General features: G+C 43.2%; 1 protein-coding gene across 1 annotated transcript; it reads left to right on the forward strand.

Annotated features, from left to right (window-relative positions):
- The first annotated feature begins 658 nt into the window (after positions 1-658).
- On the forward strand, positions 659-15,452 carry LOC105453875 (probable chitinase 3). Its single transcript, XM_011696151.1, has 22 exons — positions 659-981; positions 1,488-1,747; positions 1,834-1,884; positions 2,003-2,628; positions 2,698-2,883; positions 3,062-3,206; positions 3,298-3,645; positions 3,850-4,340; positions 4,404-4,632; positions 4,731-4,919; positions 5,025-5,343; positions 5,590-5,813; positions 6,531-6,922; positions 7,148-7,897; positions 8,350-9,879; positions 9,966-10,151; positions 10,322-10,610; positions 10,944-11,287; positions 11,396-11,830; positions 12,102-12,590; positions 12,688-12,813; positions 13,079-15,452. The coding sequence occupies exons 1-22, from the start codon at positions 659-661 to the stop codon at positions 13,235-13,237; spliced, it is 8,091 nt and encodes a 2,696-aa protein (XP_011694453.1). The 3' UTR covers positions 13,238-15,452.
- The last annotated feature ends 14 nt before the right edge of the window (positions 15,453-15,466 follow it).

The following is a 15,466-nucleotide window of genomic DNA, read 5'->3' on the forward strand; positions in this document are numbered from 1 at the left end:
AAAAAATGAAAATTATCGAAGAAGTTAATTCTCTGAATAGAAATGTGATAAAAAAATGCCTTGTTCTATAATATAAACACAGTTAATAGCATAATTAATAACATATTTACCCTGAAGAAAATACAGGTAGAAATTTACATTCTACGCGCTGTGCCTCATAAATATTCTAAATGGGATCGGTCGTCTCGTTATTGAATTCGCTGCGTGCCGCATAAGTAATTACTGGCTATTGACGGGGAACGCCTAACTGGAAATCGCAATAAATAAGACACGCACGCGCGGGTAGGAAAAGCAATAAGGCGATACGGGCGGACAAGAGTCCGCCGCGTCTTCAAGGCCGTCTTTTTCGTGTCACGATTCCTCCGTGCTCTTGTCTTGAAACCAGACGAATCGGGTTATCTTGAAGGCGCGAGTAAACAAACCGACGCGACGGTACGTACTCCAGCATGCATGAAATGCATTCCGACGCGTACCGCGGTTCAGCTTCCTAGGATACTCGGTACTCAAACCGGCTGCTGCTGCTGCTCCTCCTTTATAGAACCGCGTAAAAATAGCGCATTTCGAACAGATCGTAGAAAGGATCTCGCCACAAGCAGGTTCTCCGGAGGGACACGCTTCGTGCAAAAACTGTCAATGCGATTTGTCATTTCAGCGAGCCATGGCGGCTTGGATTATCTTGGCTTGGCTGGTGAGTTTATCGTCGGCCGTTCCTTCGAATCGAGTACCGGTCCGTGAGATCCTGCCTCCCCCGCCGCCGTGGGACCATCACCAGCACCAACAGCACGGGTACCTTCCTCCCTCGTTCCGGAGAGACGCCGTCGAAAGCTCGCCGACCCTGCCGACCTCCGGCCGCCTGTCAAATGATTTAGATTACGATGAGTTCGGCTCGCACAGGTATCCCCTGCGCGACGCGGTCGAGTCGTTGCCGGACAACGTGCTGGACGTTAAATCGAATCCGACATTCCGAGGCGACTTCGAGAGGTGACTATCCGAAGAACATGTAAAGTTCTTAGCCAACGCTCGAACGTTCGTGTTATGAGAAATTGCAATCGCGATTTACATATCGATCTTAATCCTTGCGTAAGGGAATCTGTAAAATTATGATATTCTTTTCTTTTTTTATATTTTTTTCCAATAAGTACCATCAATTGATATTATTTCTTTCTTTCAATTAATTTTAAATAAATTCTACGAATTACTATTTTATTTGATCAAATCATTTCCTTGGTCTATTTGTAGACTTTTATTAAATGACACAGTGCGTCTCTAAGGATTAAGAAACTTGAAACTATTGAAGATTGAAACATAAAACATAATTTTATTTATGATTTTATTTTTATGTAATATAAATATTGTTTGATTATTCTTTTATCTGTGTGCGTCTCTTGATTTAACATAATGTAGACTTAACAATATTAATATTAGATTTAATATAATGATACAAATACATTACTGATATTTTTAATTAGTTATTACTAATTATATAGCGAGAGCCGAAGAGTGCCCTTGAGAGACGCAGTGGAGCATCGGGAAGCGCCTTTTCTCGGCGTCGATCCGGATCACGAGTCGATCTGGATCGAACCCGTGGCACCGCCGACTTTGCGAAGGACACAGCAGATTCTCGAACCTAAAATTGTCTGCCGCTTCAACTCTGAAGCCGTTCATAGAACGGAACCGTTCTCCTTGTACCCGCAAAATGTGCCAGATTACAAGTGCACTCATTTGGTTTATTCCACAGCTACCATCGGTAAATGATAATTGTAAATGTATAATAGAAGTAATATGTTACTTTACGAGTATTTTTATTATCTTAATTTGTTAATTTTGTTATAGACAGAAAAGATTCCGTCGTTCCTGGCGATCCAGAGTACGACCGAGTTAAAGGTATATTTTCATCAAAATTTTAGAATAAAAATATTTAAAAATATTTGACACAGAAAACATTTTGGAAATATTAAAATTACTTACAATCAATATTATTAACTTCTATTATTCTGATTAGGTGGTTACAATGCTGCTACAGGACTTCGCTTGAAGGATCCAGCGCTGCGCGTGCTGATATCCATCCAGCCGAGTTCACATCGCAGCCTAGTTATCCAACGAAATGCCAATCTCTCCAGCAGCTTCCCATTGCGGGAATCTATTCTCAAATTCCTCGAGGAGTATCGCTTTGACGGTATCGAGCTCGATTGGCCGACCGCCGCTCAGGACTGGCCCCAATTTAAAGTTCTGCTGAAATTGATCGGAGTCCCGTTAGCCAAAAAGGGATATACCCTCGCGGTGACGCTGAAACCGGAAGATCCCGTGGATCCGGAACTCTTATCGATTGTCGATCTGATAATCCTTAAAAGCTGGCGGGACGATCGACCGGCTTGTTCCTCTTGCGAAAAAACGGAGAACCCCGTTCTCCATCCAGGTCCCTTGAGTTTCATCGTGCAAAACGTGAGCAAATGGGTCGAGCAGGTCAGCGCCGAGCAACGGTCGAAGATCGTCCTCGCTATCCCGATCTTTGGTCAGGGATACACTCTCAAGTTCGGTAATCTCACCGACGTCGGCGCGCCCGCTCAGAAACCCGGCAAAGAGGGTGCTTATACTAAATGGCGAGACGGAAAATTAGCTTATTACGAGGTGAAATATCATGTCAATAGAATCTAAAATGTTTATACGAGCCAATAAAGAGATGACTGTTCTCTGTAGGTGTGTGAGAAGCTGGAAAGAGGTTTGTGGATCTCTGGCAGGGACGAGGAAGGACCGTACGTGAAGCGGGGCGATCAGTGGATCGGCTACGACGATCCTATATCGGTTAAAATTAAAGCGGCGTTTGTTCGGGCGCTGGGACTCGGCGGGGTTTCGTTGTGGTCGCTGGATCTAGATGACTTTCAGGTAATTAACAATAAAATAATTTTTTTTCAGTAAGTCTTATTGAAACTTTCATAAAATTTAGTACCGCGATAAAAGAAGCTTATATCAAAATTGGAAAATTATATATATTATTATAATTATTATAATATATAATCATATATATATTTTATAATCATGCATATGAATTTAAATCCCGTAGGGTATCTGCGGAAATCCTTGGCCGTTGCTGAACGCCGCGGTACGATCCTTAGGATATTACGAGAACGCTTCGGCAAAGAAGTGTCCGAAAGACGGTCTCTCCAGAGATCCCGACAATTGTTCCGCATTTTATTCCTGTGTCAAAGGTAACTAGCTTACAGCCAAATAAATGAGAAATTGCAAAAGTCGAAATTATTACATTCAGTGATCGTAGAATTCTATTTTCTTTTTTTTCAGGAGTGCTGCATCATGGTCATTGCGGGCACAGCCGGTTCTTTGACCCGACGGAGGGACGTTGTGTGGCAAGCATCCTGGCAGGGTCTCCTGAGATCTGCAAGCATAACGTTTTCGATAAAATTGTCATCGATCAAGATACGACATCGTCGAAGAAGGTGCTGCAGCAAATCGGTCCGCGAGTAGTGTGTTACATGACGTCCTGGGCACTATATCGCAAAGGGGACGGCAAATTCGTGCCGGAACACCTGGATTCGAGTCTCTGCACCGATATCGTCTACGCTTTTGCCGGGTTGAATCCCGAGACGCTGTTGGTTCAGCCGTTCGATCCTTGGGCCGATATCGAAAACAGTGAGCATGATAATTAAAATCTGATCTCGATTGTCGAGATATTTGAAAGACTTAGAATAAAACTGAATTAAATCCGCAATTTTCAAGGGTCCATTTTTTAATACAACGTATTTAAAAAAGTCTTGCAAGTTGTGGGACTACTGTTGCTCTGAATCTTTCATTTAAAAAATATAACCGAATTATTTCCCGAATAACTCGTTCCAGATCTGTACCAGCGAGCGACTTCGATCAGAGGATCGAGAATACTGCTGGCCTTAGGCGGGTGGACCGACAGTTCCGGTGATAAATACTCTCAATTGATTGGAAGCGGCGTCGCTCGTCGTAAATTCGTTATCGCCACGGTGAACTTCCTGAAGAAGCACAGTTTCGACGGTCTGTCGCTCGAGTGGAGCTATCCCAAGTGCTGGCAGAGCGACTGCAAGAAGGGCCCGGATTCCGACAAACCGAACTTTACTAAATTGGTGCAAGAGCTGAGAGAGGAATTTAACAAGCAGAACCCGCCTCTTCTGTTGGCTGTTGCCCTGTCGGGGTACAAAGAGGTCATCGACAAGGCGTACGAGGTGCGCGAAATCTCGCAGGCCGTCGACTTCATGCCGGTCATGACATACGATTATCACGGAGCGTGGGAATCCAAGTTGGCGCACATAGCGCCCTTGTTCGGGTCACTAGGCGACAGCAAACCCTATTACAATGTCGTAAGTTCGAATCGCGCGAAGGTGCGTGCCGCGGGAGATATAACACGTTCAAAAATATTACAGAACTTCACCATGAATTACCTCGTCGAGCTCGGTGCTGAGAAATCCAAGCTTCAAGTCGGTATCCCGTTATATGGGCAATCTTATCGGCTGTCGACGGCGAGCCAAGCCGATCTGGGTGACCCCACGACCGGTCCCGGCAAGCCGGGAGAGTTCACCAAGCAACCTGGAATGTTGGCGTATTATGAGATTTGCGAGAGGATCAAGCGGCACAATTGGAAAATAGGAGTCGGTAAGTAACTACATACGGCATACATATTTTAAATATATAGTGTTTAAAGAATATACATATTTGTATAATCTGCATTAAATTTATAAAAAAAATTTCAGGACCAAGCGCTCACTTCGATAACCAATGGGTAGGTTACGAAGATCGAGAGAGTGTCTACGCTAAGGGCAAATACATCTTGGCAAACGGCTATGGTGGAGCGTCAATGTGGACTGTTGATTTAGACGATTTTCAGAATCTCTGCTGTTCTGAGTCGTATCCACTATTGAAAACTATAAATCGTGCGCTAGGTGCGTGTTATTATTATTTTTGTTAATATTGTAACACTTACTACATATTATTATATATATTGTATTTTCTTAGTGTACATTTAATATAATTATTTCGATTGACAGGTCGCTTGTCGACGCCCATCTCGGAGGACTGCCAACGTCCACCGCAGCCGGTGACACCCCAAGCACCGACCCTAACTACTCACAGCGACGCCGCGGACGGCAATCCGCAACCGACCACGCCAATGACAACATCCACTAAAGCTACCACGTGGCCCACGTGGACGGAGAGACCAAGTACCACGACTCAGCAAACGACTAGAACCACGTGGCCCATGTGGACCTGGACAAGCCACAAGCCCAGCAAAATCCCGGACGTAACAAAGCCTAACGAGACTCAAAAACCGAGTACAACCCCTAGCACTACATCGACTACATCGAGGTAAAAGAAAATTTTGCACATAAATCACGATGGTTTCTCTTTCTGTTTCAGTTTTTTTTTTTAAGTCAAGAATCTGAATTAATCTAAAATGTTTAATATATATTTATATGTTACTGCATCAAGGTATTTATAATATAAAGCTTATAATTAGCTTACAATTACATAAATGTAGTTACAACTACATTTAAATTCTCGTTGATTTTTCCTTCAGATTCTTATTTTTTCTGAAAAAATTATTTTTAACAGCGCACCGACTACGCGGCCGACACTTGCCACGACGCAGGAATCAATTGCCATCAAGCCGGAAACGAATTGCACTAACGGCGAATATTACAGCGATCCCGCGAACTGCGGAAATTATTACAGATGCGACCGCGGCGAGTTGAAACGCGAACAGTGCGCGCCCGGATTACATTGGGACGCGAATCGACAATTGTGCGATTGGCCATCGGCGGCGAAATGTCAAACTGGTAAGACTACCTCTACTCATCAACCGGACACGCAAATACTTGATCAGCCCCTCTTTCTGTCTCTCTGTCTTTTCCTTCTTCTTCTATTTGCCAGATAAACGATCCATGATTACACGGCTCGAGACGATCAGACGAGGCAACGACGAGTAATAATTGGCACGCAGATTGGCCGTTTGATACGAGACCGCGCGCGACGATTGATTGTCACGAAATATGAATCTTATCTTTGTGAAGTTGGTGGCACGAACCCGTTGACATTAAGGAGAAAATTATCGCGGTGGCATTGACTCTTTAATAATCCATAAAAATAATATCGATAAGCGAGCACGTGGACAAACGTATAGACGCGCAAACCTGTTTGCGAGTCGCACGTATGCAAATACCGTTGGATATCACATATCTTTTCCTGTTTAACTGTCGCCTACGGCCAAGGAGCATTCTTGCATCCTCTCCCTCGGCTGTCTTCGCCGCAAAGCGAAAAGGATCGCTGGCAAGGGTACAAGCAACGCCGACTTGTTCGCTCACGTTGCGAAGACCATGGCTTTCCTGTTTCAGTATCTCTATATAATACTAATTCTTTTCTTTCTTTTAAACTACGTCGCGCAGGGTGTGTATAAAATCTCTCACCGCGAGATGCCGATTTTAATAGATTTTAACGCTTGATTTTTACATAGAATACAACCGTGCGTTTCATGAATTTTTATTTTTTTTCTGCAGGCTCGACCTCGACGACAACCAGTCCTTCATGGAGTTCAACAAAAGAGCCATCCGCTACAACCGCCAAGGTTACTACAAGGCCAACGACAACAACGACGACGACGACGACGACGACGATGGCGACCACGAAGCTCACTACATCGAAACCTGTTGTTATCATGGAACCAACGCAAAAACCACAAAGGCCATGCGAACATGGGCAATATTACCCCTATCCAAATTCATGCACGAGCTTTTTGGTTTGCGTGAACGGCAACCTCGTCTCGCAGCAGTGCGGTCCCGGTTTAAATTGGAACACCGAGAAGAACATGTGCGATTGGGCCTTCAAAAGTCCGTGCGCCGACAAGCCACACAAGAACGCCCTGCTCGTGGATAAAGACACCGTCCCAACCGTAAGTAATGTAAATATGCAATAATGCTGAACGCCATAATCATTTCGATAATCATTTCGTTAATACATACAGTTATTAACATAAAGCGTTTTCAGTGTACATGATAAGACGTCACCTCTTCTCCGCAGTGTATCCGGCTCATTCATCATTTTGATTTATTCGTTTATCGCATGACAGCTCGATAATTGATATTGATATCAAGTATCGTTATCGCAATTACTTCAGGCCTGCATCTCCGGCAGCTACAGCGGCGTGCCGGGTGACTGTACGAGCTACCAGGCGTGCCTTTGGGGTCGCCAGGAGGTGTTCAGCTGCGCGCCGGGTTTGCACTTCAACACGGAGACCCGTATCTGCGACTGGCCGTCCCGGGCGAAGTGCACGGACGACGATGGCGACAAGGAAATCACCACGCAGCCGGCAACGACATCCTCGCAGCCATCAATCACGCAAAAACCTGTAGTCACCAACCCGGCGTTTACTACGGAAAAGACGTCGGTGCCGACTACATCGACTACCACGAGTCAGCCTACGTCAACTTTACCCCCGGCGATTATAGATCCTGACAAGGTGTCCCCGCTATCCGGCTACTACAAGGTTGTGTGCTACTTCACCAACTGGGCTTGGTACCGTCGTGGAAATGGCCGTTACTTGCCGGAGCACATCGATCACACTCTGTGCACGCATATCGTGTACGGTTTCGCGGTGCTGGACTACTCCGAGATGGTGATCAAGGCGCACGACTCCTGGGCGGATTACGACAATCGTTTCTACGAGAGGGTGGTAGCGTATAAAAAGCGAGGTCTTAAGGTGCTCCTCGCACTGGGTGGCTGGAACGACTCGGCCGGCGATAAGTACAGCCGATTGGTGAACAGTCCATCCGCTAGAAAGAAGTTCATCGACCATGCCATTCAGTTTATCGAGAAATACGGCTTTGACGGATTAGATATGGATTGGGAGTATCCCGTTTGCTGGCAGGTGAGTTCATTTTTTTTATTTCATAATATTAACAAGCAATAGCGTTTGAATTTTTATTATTTCATTATCACACAGAGAGAATTTCTTTTCAAAATTTACCCTGAAAATCATGTTAATCGTGGGATAACATAGTATTTCGGCAAATTTTATGTGATTTTCTCTGTTTTTTTTTTACTGTACATTACAATAAATTTCTTGTAGTACATATTAAAAAAATAATAATGAATGTCACATAAAATTTGTCGAAATGCTATGTTGTCCTACGATTAACATGATTTTCAGGGTAAATTTTAAAATAAAATTCTCTCCATGTATCTCTATGGAAGTATTTCGAATAAAATTTTAAGACTACTACGTATCTTTACTTCAAATTTAATTTTTTATATCTTTTGCAATAAATTGCAAATTGTTTATAATTACTTTTATTTATTATTAATTTTTTTTCATAACAGGTGGATTGTAACAAGGGCCCAGATTCGGACAAAGAAAGTTTTGCAGCTCTATTACGCGAATTAAGCGCTGAATTCAAGCCGAAAGGATTGCTCCTCTCAGCAGCGGTCTCGCCGAGCAAAAAAGTGATCGACAAGGGCTACGATGTGCCGGCATTGGCCAAGTATCTGGATTGGATCGCTGTTATGGCATACGATTATCACGGACAATGGGACAAACGAACTGGTCACGTTGCACCCTTGTATTATCACCCGGACGACGAGTTCTATTACTTCAACGCTAACTACTCGATTAATTATTGGATTTCGAAGGGTGCCCCACCCAGGAGCATCGTCATGGGCATGCCGTTGTACGGACAATCCTTCACAATCAACGATCCGAGAGCTGGGACTGGTCTGAACTCTCCGGCCAGCGCCGGAAATGCCGGGGAGTTCACGCGAGCTGCTGGTTTTCTGGCTTACTACGAGATCTGTGATCGAGTACGTAATCGCGGTTGGACGATAGTACAGGATCCGGAGGGTAGAATGGGACCCTACGCCTACAAGGGCAGCCAATGGGTCAGTTTCGACGACTCGGAAATGATTAGGCGGAAGGCGCAGTTCGTACGCGACATGGGCCTGGGCGGTGGCATGGTATGGGCACTGGATTTAGACGATTTCCGCGGACGATGTGACAGCGGACCTCATCCATTGATGCACACAATTCAGCGAGTGCTTGCGGAACCGCCGAATGAGCGCGACAAGCCTCTGAAACCGCCATCACCGCCAGCACCACCGCCGACGACGACGTTGACCGTCACGCCTACGCAAGCGATACGACCGACCACGACAGTGGATACGCAGGACAGTCCCAAGAACGACGAGTCATTTAAAGTCATCTGCTATTTCACTAACTGGGCCTGGTATCGACAGGAAGGTGGCAGATTCGTACCGGAGGATATAGATCCCGATCTCTGCACCCACGTGCTTTACGGATTCTCCGTACTCGACGGTAGCAGTTTAACGATGAAGTCTCACGATCCCTGGGCCGATTTGGACAACAAGTTTTACGAGAGGGTAGCGGCGTTCAAGGCGAAGGGTCTGAAGGTGCTGATGGCGCTGGGCGGCTGGAACGATTCGGCCGGCGACAAGTACAGCAAACTCGTAAACTCGCCGTCGGCCAGGCGACGATTCATTACGCAAGTTATTATCTTCATCGAGAAGTACGGCTTCGAGGGCCTCGATCTCGATTGGGAGTACCCGGTGTGCTGGCAAGTGGATTGCAAAAAAGGCCCGGAGTCTGACAAGCGAAGCTTCGCCGAACTGGTGAAGGAACTCAGTGACGAATTCAAGCCGCGCGGATTACTTTTGTCTGCGGCCGTCTCGCCGAGCAAGAGAGTGATCGATGCGGGATATGACGTTCCCGTTTTGTCCAAATACCTGGACTGGATATCCGTAATGACGTACGACTTCCACGGTCAATGGGACAAGAAAACCGGCCACGTAGCACCGTTGTACAGTCTTCCGAACGACTGGGAACCGACGTTTAATGCCGTAAGCTTTACTTTGTACTTTGTGAATTATTTATCATAAGAATTACTAAAAATAAGTTTTAAAAACACTTGATTTTTTATTACTAGAACTTTTCGATCCATTATTGGATAGAAAAAGGTGCAAATCCGAAAAAATTAGTCATGGGTGCCCCTTTGTACGGGCAATCATTCTCACTTGCTGAGAGAAACGTACACGGATTAAACGCTCCGACCTATGGCGGTGGCGAGGCTGGAGAAGCGACCAGAGCAAGAGGTTTCTTATCATATTACGAGGTAGTTAAGTCTTTCAAAAAATAAAAAATAAGAGTAAAAATGAAAAAAAAACATCAAATAAATTTTTAATAGGTACACATAAAAAAAAATATTAATTTTTTTTTAATGTCCCAAGAGATATTTATTCCGGGAGCAAATATATAAATATCTACTCTTTTGCTTTATGACAGATATGTGAAAGAACGTTGAAAAAAGGATGGACAGTTGTCCAAGATAAAGAGAGAAGAATTGGTCCTTATGCCTACAAGGGTGACCAATGGGTGAGCTTCGACGACACTCAACAAATTAAACTTAAGGCAGAATTGATAAAAAAACTTGGCCTCGGTGGTGGTATGGTTTGGGCCTTGGACCTGGACGATTTTAAGAATAGATGCGGATGCGAACCCAGTCCGCTACTGAGGACGATGAATCGAGTTTTGCGAAACTATCCGAAGGGCCCGCTGTGTCCTGTTACGGAAGGTAGATTATTTAACTATTTTCAAAACAGAAAGATATTTAAAACTCAGCTTATAACATACATATATATAGAAAAATATAGTTTGAATTCTATTATATTTAAAAATATAAGAAGTGTTATTTAAATATTATCCAAACGCTATTTAAAAAATCATACACATTAGAAATATTATAATCAATATTTATATAAATAAATATTAATATAAATATCAATATTTGTATTGATTATAATATTTCTAATATGATTTTTTTAAATAACGTATGGATAACATTTAAATAACACTTCTTATTAAAATAACATAATCATTTCTTATGATTGATTCTTATAATGAATAGAAGCGATAGTAATCGATGTCGGCCAAAGCGACATCGAATCAACTGCCACCGAACATCCAATACACGAATCCACTACATCGCCAAGACCAATACATATTCCATCACCAACAATCCCAACGACAACTGAATCAGATATTGACGATACCGTCGAGATCGAAGCCAGCCCACCACCTCCGGCTGATTGTGGAGGGCATTTATTTATACCGCACAAAGACGACTGCACCAAGTATTATCTGTGCAACTTTGGTAAAATCTCGGAACATTCCTGTCCACCTGGGCTCTTCTGGAACGGAGACCGTTGCGACTGGCCAGAGAATACCAAGTGCAAAACTGCTGAGCGTCAAGTACGTATCGCGATGAATATAAGTCTTTGATCGGCAGATCATTTTAATATAAATATAAAGCACGTTGATAAAAAAAAAACCGCGACATTTATTTTGTCGATTTCGTAGAGCAGCCTATCGCCGAAAGTTAGAATTGCCAAGAATGTAAATGAAAAGAAAGTGGTTTGTTACTACACGAATTGGGCTTCGAAACGGGCAAGTTTCGGCAGCTTCACCCCCGAGGATATCGACGGGCAACTCTGCACGCATATCGTGTACGCCTTCGCTACGCTGGAACCAGAGACATTTCTTCTAAACATCGATGATTCCGTTAACGTCTATAGGAGTTTTCTCAACAAAACGGCGGAAATCAAAAAAAGAAATGGCCTTAAGGTGTTGCTCGGTTTAGGTGGATGGAACGACTCGAAGGACGACAAGTATAGCAGATTGACCAGCAGTTCGCGATTGACTAGAAAAAATTTTGCCAGATATATCGTAAGAGTTCTCGAACAATATGGATTCGACGGTCTGGATTTTGATTGGGAGTTTCCGGTATGCTGGCAGGTAAATCACCCGGTATCTCCTCAGTGTAATTGTAATAATTCTTCTAACATGAAATATTAGAGATACTAAGAAAATTTAAAGGAGACGTTTCAATTTAGAAAAAAGACTTTGTAAAAAAGATATTTTAATGTTGAGCAAAAAATTATTTTTCAAATATATGTAGCTCTTCTTCAGTAAAATTTTATATTTATCAATAAATGCTAAGCATAAGATTAGTTACGCTAATTATAATAAATAATTAAAACAATTAAAAATCAAACCTCTTGGACAGGGCGACTGCGGCCGCGGCCCTCAACAGGACAGCGAGAACTTCGTCGAATTTCTCGAAGACCTCAGCGAGGCGTTGACATCTAAAGGACTCCTGTTATCCATCACGGTCCCGGCGAGCAAGATCGTCATCGACCGGGGCTACACCCAAATCCCGCTCTTAACACGCTACGTGGATTGGATCGACGTGGTGGCGTACGACTATCACACTGGCTGGGAAAGCAAAACCGGCCACGTCGCGCCGCTTTATCGTCAGCCCGATGATGTAAGCCCGTTCCTGAACGCGAACTTCTCCGTGACGTACTGGATCAGCAAGGGCGTGCCACCCGAGATGATCGTCCTGGGCATACCCGCATACGGATCGAGTTTTACTCTGTCCGAAAAGTCGCAGAATGAAGTTGAACTTCCGCGACAGGGCTTCCACGCGAAGGCAGCCGGACCTGGAGAACCCGGCAAGTTCACGAGATCGGCCGGTTTTCTAGCTTACCACGAGGTAAGAGCCCAGCTACTGTGATCTGTAAATCGAATCGCGGCAATAATAGATGCACTGTTAAGTGTTAAGTGTTTCACTCTTTGGTATCGCTACGCAGATATGCGATAACGTGAAGAATGACGGCTGGACCGTGACGAAGGATCCGACCGGCCGCGTGGGACCGTACGCGTCGAGACGCGACCAGTGGGTCAGCTACGACGACGTGTCCAACGTAGCAAGAAAGGTATGTGTGCAACGCATATGAGGAGCACGTGTTTTACATATGCGTTCAGATATCCTATATCATCTATAGATATTTCACAAACGGCTCGTACAAACGCGTGATTCATTAAATAGATGCAAACTCGTGACAGTCATCGAGTAAGAATTCAGCGTGTCGTTTCGCAATCTTGAAGCGTTTGATAATTCTCTGGTTTGATCTGTGTTTGTACGTGCTTAAATCATACCTATTTTTTATCCCGTAATTAAATCATCTGCCTCGCTCTCAGGCTGAGCTAATAAAGCAGCTAAATCTCGGCGGCGGAATGATCTGGTCCATGGACCTGGACGACTTCAGAGGTCTGTGCGGATGCGGAAAGTATCCACTCTTGACGGCCTTGAATCACGAACTCGGAAGAGGGCACGGCCACGGGACGGACTGTACTTGAGCTGCGAAATTGCGATAACGCGAAAAGTAGATAAAACGCGCGCCTCGAGGAACTTTTTTTTTATCGCTCTGGTGCCCGTGACTCTTTATTCGGTCATTTTCTTATTATTCGGCATTTCCTTATATATACATCTCCACGTTCACATTTGTTATCACTGCCAAATTCTCTTATCAACGCTTGCTCTTACCGAATATACAAATATTGATCTGAGTAATTCGAGGCGACTCTTTACTTACAATTAGTTCGAAAAGCGGCATACATCACAGAGGATTAGCTGTTCTTCCTGTTGTGCGTCTGATAATCACGAGTCTTGAATTCTTCTGCCGAATAAAGGGTTAATAATAAATATAGCGTTAAGTCACGCAGATTGCTCAATACGAACAAAAGAAATCGTATTTACGATAAATACTATTTTGTAAAAGTATAGTGCACGCCGGATGTTGCGAACGGGATTCTCTCGGCTGTCATCTTGTGACGATCGAGTGCTTCTTCCATGCACATCTTCTCTGCAGTTATCTCAACATGTATGTACAGGTGATACGCCGATGTTAGACTCCATTGTATACCGTTCTATTTTCGATTTCCATCACATGAATAAAAAGCAGGCGCGCACTACGGCACGTTGGATTAACATGGAAATTTTCGGTCGATTGTGTAAGAATCTCGCGCAACGTTTGTGTTGTGTAAAAATTTCTCGCGGTAGATAAGATATATACATTATGTTAATGTTGTAAGGTGTATGAATGCCTTAATAATACGACAATATTGCGACACTCTTCCGGATGACGTGAATGAGAGAAGGAAAAAGTGGGGAGAAGAGAAAGATTATAGGTAGTAACGTAGAATGCATCGTATCGCATCTCGAAGACCGTTCTCCTTCCTGGGGCTTGCGTGTTTTCACGTCACCTGCGAAGATTAGAATTCTCGTGCTAACGTGTTTTGTAATTAAGATTGTAATTAAGTAATTGTCCTGCCACGATTGTGCATTTATCAAGAATACGACTGACGAAGTGATTTAGTAATGAGGTTCAGTAAGGCGGCTAAAGGAAGATAAATTATATGACTGCTGTTTATAAACACATCACTGAATCAATAAATTACGCATCAAATATATATATATACATGAATACATACTGGGTTGCATACTGCTCTCGAATTGGTGCTCGTAAAGATACGTAAGATTCATAAATAACGTCCGCCATAAAGTATAAAATGATGAAAAAGCAAAAGAAGAGCAAAGTGGGAATAGCTGAATAAACCGGTTGTAATCCGAGATCGCGAAGTAGAACGAAAAGGCAGGAAAACTGAGCGAATTCACGTTTAAAATTCTGCCGAAGAAGTGCGTGGTGAAAAAAATCAAATTATCGGTTATCGTGAAAAAATTTAATGTGACGCATCGCGTAATATCAATATATGCCGTATCAAATGACAAGGTCAAGGGAAAATGGCTGGCGGTCATTTCCAATTATGATGTCGCATTTCCGCACAACTGACTCTTTCTACGGCGAATATTTTCCACAAAGACTCGACAGATCTATGATATATCGATCGCCGCGTAAAGCGTAAATTATCTTAATGAGCTCCCGATGAAAACTGTTTTTCATATCCTGATTCTAAGATCGCGTTCAGAAAGATCACAGAGTATTTCATCCGTATAATAAAGATAAAAGAAGAAAAAAAAAAGGCTTGATATTTTTGATACGTTATTATCTCGAATTTTATAGCGTCGATTTCAATTAATCGCTTTCCGCGGTCTCAAACGAGAAGATAAATTTTCTATTAGCACGTGCGGACAACTATAGTCAATTAAACGTGAACATGGAACCCGACTCGCTATTAATTACGAGGTCATATGCGGATAAGCGGTTTAAAGTGCATTTTCTCATGTCGTAACACGTGAGCGTTGCATCAAATATGTATGTGTAACACATAATTTTTAATAACGAGTCGACTGATGAGGTAAAAGAATTTTACTTCACTCATGCGTTTTCTATAATTACAACATCCTCGATTTCTTCTACGCGACTTGGCAGTAAAATACGATTACATAAACATTTAAGCATTTTTTTTACTATAACAATCTTAATTACTAAGCGATAACTGTTTCAAATATGTTAGATACGGAATGTTCCATTTTTCGAATGTCATTCTCGTTTTAAATTTTTTTGTTAACTCGTATCGATATTTCCTTAATAAAAAAAAACGTATGGGAGAACATTATCTATCATT

The sequence above is a fragment of the Wasmannia auropunctata genome, unplaced genomic scaffold, assembly GCF_000956235.1.
Source record: "Wasmannia auropunctata unplaced genomic scaffold, wasmannia.A_1.0 LD336106.1, whole genome shotgun sequence".
NCBI classification, from domain to species: Eukaryota; Metazoa; Arthropoda; class Insecta; order Hymenoptera; family Formicidae; genus Wasmannia; species Wasmannia auropunctata.